Source organism: Kalmanozyma brasiliensis, assembly GCF_000497045.1.
Source record: "Kalmanozyma brasiliensis GHG001 unplaced genomic scaffold PSEUBRA_SCAF1, whole genome shotgun sequence".
Taxonomy (NCBI): Eukaryota; Fungi; Basidiomycota; class Ustilaginomycetes; order Ustilaginales; genus Kalmanozyma; species Kalmanozyma brasiliensis.
This window is the reverse complement of record NW_015961948.1, coordinates 209390-220824: the sequence shown is the minus strand read 5'-3', so window position 1 is coordinate 220824 and position 11435 is coordinate 209390. Positions and strand designations below refer to the sequence as shown.

The following is an 11435-nucleotide window of genomic DNA, read 5'->3' as shown; positions in this document are numbered from 1 at the left end:
TTCCTTTCACAACGCGCTCTTTTGTTGAGTTTGGTCGGCTACCAGCCTTGGACCGAAAGCGGACAGACGCACACGCCAAGCTGCAAAATAGCGACCACCGACCTCCGACTCAGCTTCGGCTTCTTTCTCTTCCTCCATCATCGCTTTCGATCGCGCACACAACGCTGCTGCTGCTAGCAACATGGCGGTCGCCGATCCAATCGTAGCGTGGCTGCAGCCGTACGCCGACAAGTACGGCATGCACCACCTGCCTACCCACGTGCCCACGCTCATCCGCTCTACTCTGCTCTGGTTTGCCATCCAGACGCTCTCCTCGCAGCTCTCGCCCCGTCTCTTCCCCAAGACGTTCGCCAAGTTCAACCGCAAGACGCGCATCAGCTGGGACATCCATGTCGTCTCGTTCGTGCATGCAGCGATCATCACGCCGCTGGCGGCTGCCGTGTGGTACAAGGCGCGCCAGACCAATGCGCTCGGCTTCAAGACGCATCCGCTTGCCATCGACCGTTTGTACGGATACGACCACGAGACCGCCTCTGTCTACGCCATCGCCCAGGGCTATTTCGTCTGGGATTCGATCGTCTCGATCCTCCACGAAGGTCCCGGCTTCATCGCCCACGGCCTCGTCGCCCTCATCGCCTTCACCCTCGTCTACCACCCCATCTTCATGTACGACGGCATGGGTTTCTTGCTCTGGGAACTGTCCACCCCGTTCTTGAACATCCACTGGTTCCTCGACAAGCTCGGCAAGACCGGCTCCAAGTGGCAGCTCATCAACGCCGTCTTCCTGCTCTCGGCGTATGTGGGAGCTAGGTTGACCTTTGGCGTCTACAACAGCTTCAGCTTCTTCAAGTTTGTCGTGGCCCCTCCCAAGCCGCACCACCCACCCATTCCGAACCATTTGAAGACGTTCTACATGGTCGGAAACGTCATTCTGAACAGTCTCAACTTTTTCTGGTTCCGAGCCATGGTTAGGGCCGTGATGAAGAGGTTCACGGTCAAGCCGGAGTCGAACGGAAAGGTGGATCCCAAGAAGGTGGTGAGGGGGGAGCAGAAGGTGAAGGTGGGTGTGGAGGGCAAGGACGATGAGGAATTTTGGCAGGAGGCGGGCGCTGAGAAGAGGGGCAAGGCCCAGTAGATGGCGCCAGATGTAAAGACGACTTGAATGCGGCATTGGAGCTGCGTCTCAGATGTACAATGGTCTCGATACGACGGTCGTAGATGCCTCACCGTTGGCGAACGCAATCACAAACCAAAAGGTCGGACATCGACACCATGACTGCCTTGACTGAATGCGCCGTTTTGATTGCTTCTCCCCTTCACTTATCAGCCAACAACGTCCCCTTCAACTTTTCAAACAGCTCATCCACCTGCGCCGACCACTTCTTGGTCTCAGCTTCGACCTTTTTCCCCTCCTTGTCCCCCTCGCTCTTACCGACCACCTTAGCATCGACATCGCTCTTGACCTGCTTCATCGCCTTGTGTCTCGCATCCCTAATACTCACCCTCGCATTCTCGCAGATTCTCGTCAGATCCTTGACCATGGCCTGCCTGCTTTCGGTTGTGGGTTGGGGCACTGCTACGCGGAGCACGTTCTCCTCGTTGGTCGATTGAGGGGTGAGGTTCGACCCGGAGGTGTAGATCGCTCGTTCGATGTGCTTGATCATGTCCGCGTCGAAGGCGGTGACCATCAGTGCGCCATCCCGTACGCCGACCGTGGCGAACTCTCGCAATGGATGCAAAGACTTGTTCCCCTCGGCGGTGAATTCGACCTTGACCGAGTCGAGCAGTGCAGGGTCCGCTCGCCCGATGGAGTTGACAAGCGTGGAAGCGGTCGTTCGACACCGCTCGACGGCACGCGACATGTGCGAGGAGATGGCGTTAAAGTCAAATGCTTCCCCCGGGAGGTCCTGGTTGCGAACGGTGGTTTTGTATTCGTCCGACGAGCGGGCGGCGCCGCGGGAGGACTTGGAGTTCTTGCCTTTGGTTTTCATCACGGGGACATCGTCGGCGTCGGCTGCGTGCGGGTCGATGTGCTGTGCGGAGGAGCGCTTGGATTTGAGTCGGCGCTGCTGCACGGAGAGGGCCGAAGAGCGTGGTGCTGCGACCAAGGATGTGGTTCGCGGGAGGACGGCTGTGGAGAGCATCCTCGTGGCTGGCACACTGGAGGAGGATGCAGCGACAACCCCGCTCGCTGGGGGGCGCGCAGAGAGAAGCACTCGTGTCGCTCGTTGTACGACTGTCATCTTGCCTGATTGATGGTGAAGTCAACACGATGATGCTGTCGAGCAAGAAGATGGAAGAGGGTCCAAGCGGCTCTTTGCAAAAAATCTGCCGTCACGAGGGCAGGTCCCTTTCAACCGTGGCCTAACACGGTACATCTTCGGCCCGGCAAGCGTCAAAGGTGGAGGCATACATCGGCAAGGAGCGGACTTGATTCTTCTACGGCATGTCCTCATCCTCTATCACTTCTTAATATAGACCACCTCATCGTCTGTCACACGACTGAACAAAGTCGATTCAGACCAGCGTTTCCTTTGCTTCGGACCCTTTCTTTCCCTCTTTTCCCCGACATCCACCTCTTCGACAACTTAGAAAGGGCATCTAGCCATGGAATACCTGCGCATGGCCCACCAGGTCATCACCGAACCCCTCCTCTGTCACCTCAACCTGCTCACCCCTGGCGGCGGCGACCCTACCTACGGCCGATCTGAAATCCCCTACTCTGCGGCCGAGCACCGCCTCATCTACAGCAACCCCGAAGTATCCGCCATCCGGCGTCGCGTCCTCATCCCAGCCCACTCCCTCCTCGAATCCGGCTCGTGGGACAAAGAGAAATGGTCCTGGGTCACCTACTACATCTGGACGTGTCCGTCCGCACTCGACTCCGAAGGATTGCATAGTGACATCGTCATGGCGCACGGTATCAATGACTACGCGGGGAAGCTCGCGCCTCACGCGCTGCACTTCATGAAGCGCGGGTTTCGCATCATTGCTATCGACCTCCCATCCTTCGGCCGGTCCACCGGGCTGCACGGGTGGCTGCCGAGCATGAAAATCAATGCCCGAGCGATGCACGCTGTAGTGATGGACGTGCGGACGTGGGATGAGGAGTCTGGGCTGCTGGGGAAGGCGGGGAGGGAACGCAAGTTGTTCGCGGAAGGACACAGTATGGGGGCGTTTACAGTGTTGTACTACGCCGCGCTATACCCTCCTCTCACGCCAGGCGAAGATGGAGGGCCGGATCTGAGTCTCAAACAGACACCATCCGTCCAAGCCAAGACGGTGACAGATGAGGACCTCGTCGAAGAAGCGTTGCACGCACATGAACGAACGCCTCTTGCCCACCACCACGCCGAACGCTCCTCCGGCACCTCCAGCTCGGCGGTCCTCCCTGGCAAACCGGCACCCTATCGACCGAGCCTCTCCGGTGTAGCCGTCGCAGCCCCTATGATCACCATCTCCACGCAATCCCGACCTCACATGGCGGTGGAACTCGTCGGTCGACTCCTACGCTTCTTCGCAGGCCGCCTCCCGCTCGCAGCTGCCATCAAGGGCAAGGTCTCGGACGACCCACGTGTGGAAGACGAATTCCACGCAGACCCGCTCACGTACAAGGGCAAAGTACGCATCTCCACCGGCCTAGCCATTCTGGAGGGGATCGACGATCTCGCTGCCAAAGCACATCTCATCACTTGCCCCCTGACGATTCATCATGGCGCCAATGACAGGGTTACAGATCCCAACGGAAGCAAGCAGTTTTTTGAAAAGGTGGGCACAATGCGCGAGGAGAAGAGCATCAAGATCTGGGAAGGCTACGAACACGTGATGATGAAAGCCGTGCAAGGGATGGATAAGGAGGACCAGGAGAAGACGAGGGTGGTGCTAGAGGAGATTGGCGATTGGCTGGTTGCTCAGGCGCGGAAGTAGACGTCACGCACGCATACACATGTAGACAAACACCGTAACGGATTGATTTGGGTTGTGAGGGTTGATTCAGCGCAAACCGAAACCTTGGTAGTGCTCGATAGCGATGCGTACTTTGTCCGCCAGGAGCGAATGGGTCGGGTAGGTGGGGAGGAAGAGAGTCGATGTGCACGTGGACGACCAGGGGAGTGGCCAAGAGCGGAAGTCTGACACTGCGTCGGTAGCGACGAGGTGGATGCGTAAGCCGATGCCTCGTGCGCCGGAAGCGGGGAGGTCCTGCGCACCCGTGATGAAGGCGAGCAACCGGCGCTGGTGGAGAGGACTGAGATCGGACCAGGTGCTCCAGAACCAGTCGACCACTTGGGTCGGTGGTAGTGACGAGGGAACAATGACCTCCGTCGCGGCTCGCAGATCTGATATGTCGAGCGGCTGCGAGAGCGCAGACAGAGACGACGCGGTGGGCAGCGAGAGGAGCGCTTGAGCCAGTTCCTCAGGGCTGAAGAGGGAGGCTGCTAGACCGCCTTTGCTGAGAATGTCTGTTGCCGACTCGACAGTGATGCCTGTGCCGTGCTTCTTCGGGTCGTTGTTGTGACTAAGCCAGCTGGAAGGCATGATCGACTGCCAAGCGTCTCTGAACGCCGTCACTTGCCTGCTGACCGACCCGACAAGCACTCGCCAGACGAGCTTCGAAACGAATTGCCGCCTTTCGCCGACCTTGACGCTGCGATGTCGGCCACCGGGCACCAGGTCGATCGTCTTGATCTCGCCATCGGCGGTTCGAATGCTCGTGCTCCAGGTGAGTGAGAAGGTGCTATCGAAAAGCCTGTCGACATCACCACTAGCTGAGGAAGAAGGCTTCCAATCCAAGACTGACTGCAGCGACTTTGCCAGCGCAGCATCGGCAAACTCCAAATCGACCGGTGTCAGCACCAGCTCGTCCAGCTTGGGCGCCGTCGCGATCTTGAATGCTACAGCTGGCAGCGTGAACGACAGCGCTACCTTTGTCGTATGCAGTGCCGCGAGTGCCAGCAGCATGCCGAGGAACGCAGCTGTCTCCTCAACCTGATCTTCGTCCTCCACCGCAGACGCGATGAACCATCCGTGCGGTCCAACGACTTTGTCTACACCCGACCAGCTCGACGCTACGCTAGCAAACCACTCCCTCGCGGGTCCGCCGCCGTCCGCAGCCTGTTCACCCGCAAAGACCACCCTCAGCCCACGCACCGTCGCACCCGATTCGAGCAACTGCAGAAACAGCGCCTTGCTCTGCTCCCACGCAGCGTGCCTCTCGACTTTGAGACTGAGACTTGTCGGCAGCACCACCAGCTCTGCCTCCGTTCCGCCCTCCTCGAACCGCTGGACCTGCGATTGTCGCGGCGCCCGACTGAGCCGCAGCTCGTTTTCCAGCTGAAGAGCGCGCACCTTGGCGCCGAGCGAGAGGAGGAATGGCGAACGACAGATGTTGAACTGCGCCAGACCCGAGGCGGATGTGGTGCGAACGAGCGAGGCGGCATGGTGCACAAAGTGCTCGAGAAAGGGGGCGAGGTCGAGCACTGTGCAGTAGAACGCGTGGGTTGGCAAGCGGGTGGATGCCGGACGGGAGGAGTTGAGTGTGAAGCAGAGCGAGAGGAAGGAGGAGGCGGAGACAAGGGTGCGGTCTTGGGTTTCGGTGAGGATGGTTGGGTTTGATGACATCTGCTGGCCACATAGACCGACGAGCTCGCCTACGAGGTCGACGAGCGGGTCAGCGTGCGTGTTGTCGATCGAAGCGAGGACCTCGGCGAGCAGCTCGGCGGGTGAGGAGATGTGGTCGGGTAGGCGGGTGAAGGCGTCGAGGATATCGAGAAAGATCTGCTCAAGGGCGGGCTTGAGGTCGGGATTGCTCGTACTGGTTGGACGTATTGGTCGAAATGAGAGCAGGGTGGCGAGCGTCGAGATCAGGTCCTGGCGTGCAGCATCCACAACTTTCGCGACCAATTGGTGCAGTCCTTGAAGCACTGATTGGCGCACTCGAACGAGCAGATGCGGTGGCAGGACCGAGAAATCGATGAGTCGTTCCGGTTCAAGCCCGACTGGTAGGAGATCGTCCGAGAGCACAGGATGAGGTCGAGAGTGTATCCATGTTTGAGGCTCTGCGATTCGCACCCGGATCGCGCTGAGCAACGTCAATAGCGGTTGCGGGTCGGCATACTTCGGTGAAAGATCGTCTGTCGAATCAGTCCGGCTTCGGATCGATACGAGCGCGTGCGACCGTCTGCACTCGTTCACTAGCTTCTGCAAGTCGACCCGCCGCAACCTCTCCTTGTCTTCTTCTGTCAATGCAGCATCCTCATCTGTGCCAGTCCCCAGTGTTCGGCCAGCCGCGCTCTGTCCCTGTGTCGAGGCCTTCGAAACGTCTTCTTGCTCATTGATGAATCCCGCCTCCATCTTTGCCCTGAACCTGTTGCGGACATGCTTCTGATTGTGCCTTTTGTAGATTCTCGGGCCCATATGCGCCGCACCCAACTCCTCGTCTACGTTCGCCAGCACCCTCAGTGGCTCTCCACCGAACGAAGTCGTGGCGAACATGGCCAGTCCTGGGCTGAGTCCGCCTTGCTGCCATGGCGAGCTGGATCGGCTGGTGGAAGCTGAAGTGGACAGATCGCGAAATACGATCGAGGACATGGTCGCTCCACGCGACGAGACTTCGCCCTCGTCTGCATCCTCGGCGTCGTATGCGTCGTGCATGATGGTATCGTCATCCTGGTCATAATCGAGAATGGAGTGAATGCGAGAGGTGACCGGATCGCTGCGGGTGATGTGGGAGCGCTTGCGTGTGCCGTGGCTTGCGGCGCGTTGGGCCAGTTCCTGCCGGCGTGTTGGGTAGGGGTTGAAGGTGGAACTCGAGATGAGTGACGAGTCGGAGCTGAACGAGGGCGACGGACTGGGCCGTGCTGAGCTACGCCGTGACTGTGGTGTCGAGAGCGGCGGGAATGCTGAAGACGACGAGGGAGTCGGGTCCCGCGAAGAGGATGCAGTGGAGGGCGAAGAGGTGGACCAGCCCTTCTTTGGCGCCCATGCAGGGCGACTGGCGCCGTTGCTACCCTCCATTCCGGCACAAGCCCAGTCGCAGGTGGAAAATGGACAAAGAGGTCAGACTCGCCGGCAAAGATTGTCGGGAGATGATTGAAAGTCGTCAGCAAGGGTGTGGCGGAGTGATACTTCGGGTGTCGGTGAATTCAGAAGAAAGCCGGAGAGATTTTTGTGGCGCATTTTTGGACCCTCATTTTAGCATTCTTTTTTTTATTCTGCAAAAACAATCGCACCGAGCTGAACTGCTTCGAGAACTTGCTTGCTATACGAGGAGACTTGCCGTCCGCATGCTTTCATACTGTATATCAGTATCCACGTATCAGCTTAAGCGTCACCCAGCCTCGCCGTCTCGAGTCGGTATCCGCCTGGACATAGCCGGTCAAGTCAGTGCACTCACGTCAGCTCAAACCATCACCGACCTCGCAGACTGGTGGACGCGTATCGACGTTTACAATTAGCAAAACGGACGAGGCTCTGGACCTGAACACTATACAAGGGAGCATCACACATTCGAAGAAATCTAGCGAGGAGACTGAGACTCGAGGTCCTTGCCGAGCTTCTTGTCGCCAGTCGCAGTGCCCTGGTGGCTGTTGGTGACAGTGATGTTGTTGACGCTAGCGCCGGAGCCAAACTCCTTGCCGTTGTGCAGGGGCAGAGCCTGGGCGCCTTGGCTGGGGTCGAACTCGTCGCCGCCGTGCAGGTAGACCAAGGGCAGTGCAAGCATAGCCGCACCGAGAACGTTGCCGATGAAGCTGGCGATGATGCTCTTCCAGATGTATTCGCCGACGCCAAAGTCGGTCTGACCCGTCAACAGCGCAGCCGGGATGAGGAACATGTTCGCCACAATGTGCTCAAAGCCGGCGGAGATGAAGACAAAGATGGGGAACCAACTCGCGACGACTTTCGAGACGACGTCCTTGGCGAGGGAGGCTTGGAAGACAGCAACGCACACGAGGACGTTGCATCCAATAGCACGGAGCCACAACTGCAAGAAGTTGATCTGCGACACCTTGGCGTCGGCGGCGGTAGCAGCACCGCGAGCCATGGCGGGAGTGTAGATGTTGGAGAAGTGGACAAGGAAGGCAGCGTAGATGAGAGCACCGACGAGGTTACCGATGAAGGTGATGGTCCAACCGTAGAGGAACGCCCAGAGAGGCACCTTGCGCTTGATGGTGGACATGATGAAGACAGCCATCTCACCAGTGACTAGGTCGGCCTGGAAGAGGACGACCATGACGAGACCGACGGGGAAGACAGCACCTTGCAGGATCTTAAGCAGACCGGGTGCGTTGGTCGCGAACCACGGGTTCGCGGTCATGATCTGAACCAGCATGCCTCCCATGGAAAGGACTGGTCAAGGATTAGTAATAAAGACGACGGTGCACACCGGGTTAGTATGGTTGGCTAGACGTGGCAAAGAGACAACAGCATCGGGCCATGCTACTTACAGAAACCGGCCATCATACCCTTGACGAATCGCTTTCCAACGGGCATGTGGTGCTTGCGAGGACCTGCCTCGATCCAGGCCCATGTGGCCTGTTCTAGGGTGACCATTGATGACATGGTGACAAAATTCTAGCTGGAGCTGTACGGGAGCTTTTGTGAGACGGGGGTGTAGAAAGCGTGATTCTTGGACTCGAGCACGAGAAGACAGCGAAGACTCGCTGCTATATATGTCGACCGAGGCCAAAGATGTCACAGCGACAGACCAAAGCTCAACGTCCTTTCTCTGGCGGTTCGCTGGCTCACACCTCAACACGTTATGCCAGCCAACGAACAAAGCAACCCTGCAGCCCTGGTTTGGGTCGCCGAAAACCAATCTCTGACGTCGTGTGGGGAATCCCAAGAGCTTCTTAATTGATTCGCTGCGCCTAAACGGACATGGGAGGAGATGTCCACGACAAAGACGCCGTCACCTCGAGCTGATAAGAAGGCGACTGGTTCGGGCTTTGGTCTGACTCCGACCTTGGCGCTAGGGCTCTCCTCAGGCTGCGAGGCTAGATCGGAATCCTCGGCTAAAGAGCACCCTTATCTTTGACCCCGCGTCGTCGTTATGGGCCTTACTGGCGACGAGGGAGGACAGCAAGTTCCTGCCATCTCTGACGGGGAAGATCGCTGATAAAGGTCAGCATGAAAGGGGGGCATCTCGAATGCCAAGCAAATGGGGACGACGATGTTGACGTAGGGCGAAATTCGACAGGCTGCAGTCCAAGCCTCGCTAAAGAGATAAGGAAAATATTTTGGCCGAGTTGGACACGCGCTGAAATGCGGTGACTGCAGGCTCAGCTGTTTGCTGCCCTGTTGCGCCCGGAGCAGAGCCCAGGAACCTCGCAATCTCGATAAGATGCAGATCCCAGAGCGCTCTCATGGACGAAGCTAAGAAAAGGTTCAGCTCACTACTCTACGCAGCTCGCTTGTGGGCGACGCTAAGGAGCGACCACATCTTCCCAGCTCGGCCTTTCACAATCCGACTTCAATCTCAGACTGCAACCCAGCTCCTTCCACGCGGTTATACAGCCAGCTATCGTTCCATCCGCCGGAAACATGCGAAGCTACGCTGAATCTGTAGAGCCGACGGTAACACTGGGAGCGCCACATTTCTAGCGCGCATGCAACGACGCAAGCTTATCACAAACGAAATTTCAGACTGGCTTCTAAGAGGAACGGGGAATGAAGTTGCATGCTTGAGAAGAGATCTTTGTACACGAATGGTATGATGCGGGACAGGAACAACTATCAGGGTTCATGGAATGCGCTTGAGGGACTATCTAAGCAGAGACGGTAGTGAAGAGCTTGAGGCCTTCATCGGTGAGCTCGGCGCGAAGGTCCTCGACGTTGGCCCCCTCGGGGAGATCAAAGGCCTTCTGCACCTTTTCCTCAGCACGATTGAAGCTGATCTCAACAAAGTCGTCCTCGTTCTCGTCTGCCTCGGGCTTGACAATCTCTTCACCGTTCTCGTCGACGTCCGAGACGCGGGCTCGTTTGGGAGAGCGGGAGCGGCCACGGCGGGAGGAGCTGTCGCTGGGAGTGGGGCTGGCAGAGCGCGCAGGCGAGGCATCGGCGGAGATAGTCGGCTGGTCGTTCCAAAGGCCGGAGACAGTCACCTTGCGCTGAGCTTCGTCGACCGAGACGTTGATCTGGTCGGCGCGGACGGTGGTCTTATCGAAGCTGGCGTCGGCGGGGAAAGTGTGTGAAAAGACCACCTGCTCGGTCTTTGCCGGAGTGTGAACAGCCGGTGCTGCGCTAGGCGCAGGGGTAGCAGCCGTCTCGGTAGTAGGAGTGGTGGGAAGAGGTCCAACCTCTTCGGGGTCCTGATCGGTCTCCATGGGCGCTGCAGCTTCGGTCTTGTCGGCGTTGTCGACTTCCATAGGCTGCTCGTTGTCGTTGTCCTGAGCCTTGCCCTTGCCCTTGACATCAATCGTGGGAGCCTGAGTGGCACCAGGGAGAGCGGTGGTCTGGTGCTGGGTGTCGTTCTTGTGAGCGAGCTCGACATGGTCGTCGTGGTCCTCTTCGTCATCCTGATCGCGCTGGAGGCTGCGGAAGAACCCGTTGAGACCACCCAGGATCAGATCCTCGAGAGCAAGGAAGAGCGGCTCGGACTGGTCCTCGGCGGCCTTGGCAGCAGCGATGCGCTGGCGCTCCTTCTCGATGGCGTATGCCTTTCGTCGCTGGTACTCTTCGTACTGCTGTCGACGCTGAGCCTCCTGTCGCTGACGGTGGAGCTGTTCGAGGTGGTACCTGCGCTGCGCTTCACGCTGCTGGACTGCGAGGAGGTGCTCGATGTAGGCCTGTGCGCGGCGCTCTTCAGCTTCGCGACGTGCAGCGGCAGCGGCGAGAGCGGCTGCTTTGGCACGACGAGCGGCTTCGGCGCGGGCTGCACGCTGAGCGTGAGCCCGAGCGTGAGCGGCGCGCTCCTGCTGTATTGCATCAGTCAAGGCATCGACGAAGAGAGGGTGGCTGTCAAAGCCACAGCCGTTGAAGACGTTGGTCGAGGGTCCGGCGCCGAAGGAGGTTGCGCGGTTCGAGGGACCCTGACGAGGGTAAGCGGAGAAGACGTCGGCGGGGAAGAAGAACTCCATGGTGGATGCAGAGATGGGTAGCGATGGGAAGGTGCTCGGGGTGATGTTGGCGTAGAGTGGCTTGTAGATCGCTGATATCTCGGGACAGGAGTGCTATTGTATGTCTGGATGAGGAGTGGGGATGAGAAGAGATGGACGGAGGGCTACGCTATATAGGTCTCAAGTCAAGCAGGCAAGAATGAAGCACACCGCTGTAGCAATGCACAGGCAGCGCAGCATGACGACGCCCCTCGAGCGCACAGACAGCGGAGCCTTACTGCGGATATGGGCTCAGTTGACGTAGCGGCTTGCGTGGAAGGGTTTGACAGGTGGAGCCTAAACTCCGAACCTGTGCCTGAGCTGCGTTGGACCCTGGATCCG

At 58.6% G+C, this 11435-nt stretch overlaps 6 protein-coding genes across 6 annotated transcripts; 2 read left to right on the top strand and 4 right to left on the bottom strand.

Moving 5' to 3' along the window:
- Positions 1 to 181: 181 nt before the first annotated feature.
- PSEUBRA_000096 (TRAM/LAG1/CLN8 homology domain protein) lies at positions 182 to 1135 on the top strand (the record flags this gene model as incomplete). Its single annotated transcript, XM_016435741.1, has 1 exon — positions 182 to 1135. One exon carries the CDS (start codon positions 182 to 184, stop codon positions 1133 to 1135), a length of 954 nt encoding a protein of 317 aa, XP_016294710.1.
- Positions 1136 to 1316: 181 nt separating this feature from the next.
- PSEUBRA_000095 (Ribosome recycling factor domain protein) lies at positions 1317 to 2243 on the bottom strand (the record flags this gene model as incomplete). Its single annotated transcript, XM_016435716.1, has 1 exon — positions 1317 to 2243. The coding sequence occupies one exon, from the start codon at positions 2241 to 2243 to the stop codon at positions 1317 to 1319; it is 927 nt and encodes a 308-aa protein (XP_016294709.1).
- A 364-nt stretch (positions 2244 to 2607) lies between these two features.
- Positions 2608 to 3927, top strand: PSEUBRA_000094 (uncharacterized protein; the record flags this gene model as incomplete). The annotated part of the gene is made up of 1 exon (XM_016435740.1): positions 2608 to 3927. One exon carries the CDS (start codon positions 2608 to 2610, stop codon positions 3925 to 3927), a length of 1320 nt encoding a protein of 439 aa, XP_016294708.1.
- Positions 3928 to 3993: 66 nt separating this feature from the next.
- Positions 3994 to 7014, bottom strand: PSEUBRA_000093 (uncharacterized protein; the record flags this gene model as incomplete). Its single annotated transcript, XM_059464442.1, has 1 exon — positions 3994 to 7014. The coding sequence occupies one exon, from the start codon at positions 7012 to 7014 to the stop codon at positions 3994 to 3996; it is 3021 nt and encodes a 1006-aa protein (XP_059320940.1).
- Positions 7015 to 7516: 502 nt separating this feature from the next.
- PSEUBRA_000092 (Formate/nitrite transporter) lies at positions 7517 to 8559 on the bottom strand (the record flags this gene model as incomplete). The annotated part of the gene is made up of 2 exons (XM_016435738.1): positions 7517 to 8346; positions 8445 to 8559. The coding sequence occupies 2 exons, from the start codon at positions 8557 to 8559 to the stop codon at positions 7517 to 7519; spliced, it is 945 nt and encodes a 314-aa protein (XP_016294706.1).
- A 1205-nt stretch (positions 8560 to 9764) lies between these two features.
- On the bottom strand, positions 9765 to 11075 carry PSEUBRA_000091 (uncharacterized protein; the record flags this gene model as incomplete). The annotated part of the gene is made up of 1 exon (XM_016435730.1): positions 9765 to 11075. One exon carries the CDS (start codon positions 11073 to 11075, stop codon positions 9765 to 9767), a length of 1311 nt encoding a protein of 436 aa, XP_016294705.1.
- Between the last annotated feature and the right edge of the window lie 360 nt (positions 11076 to 11435).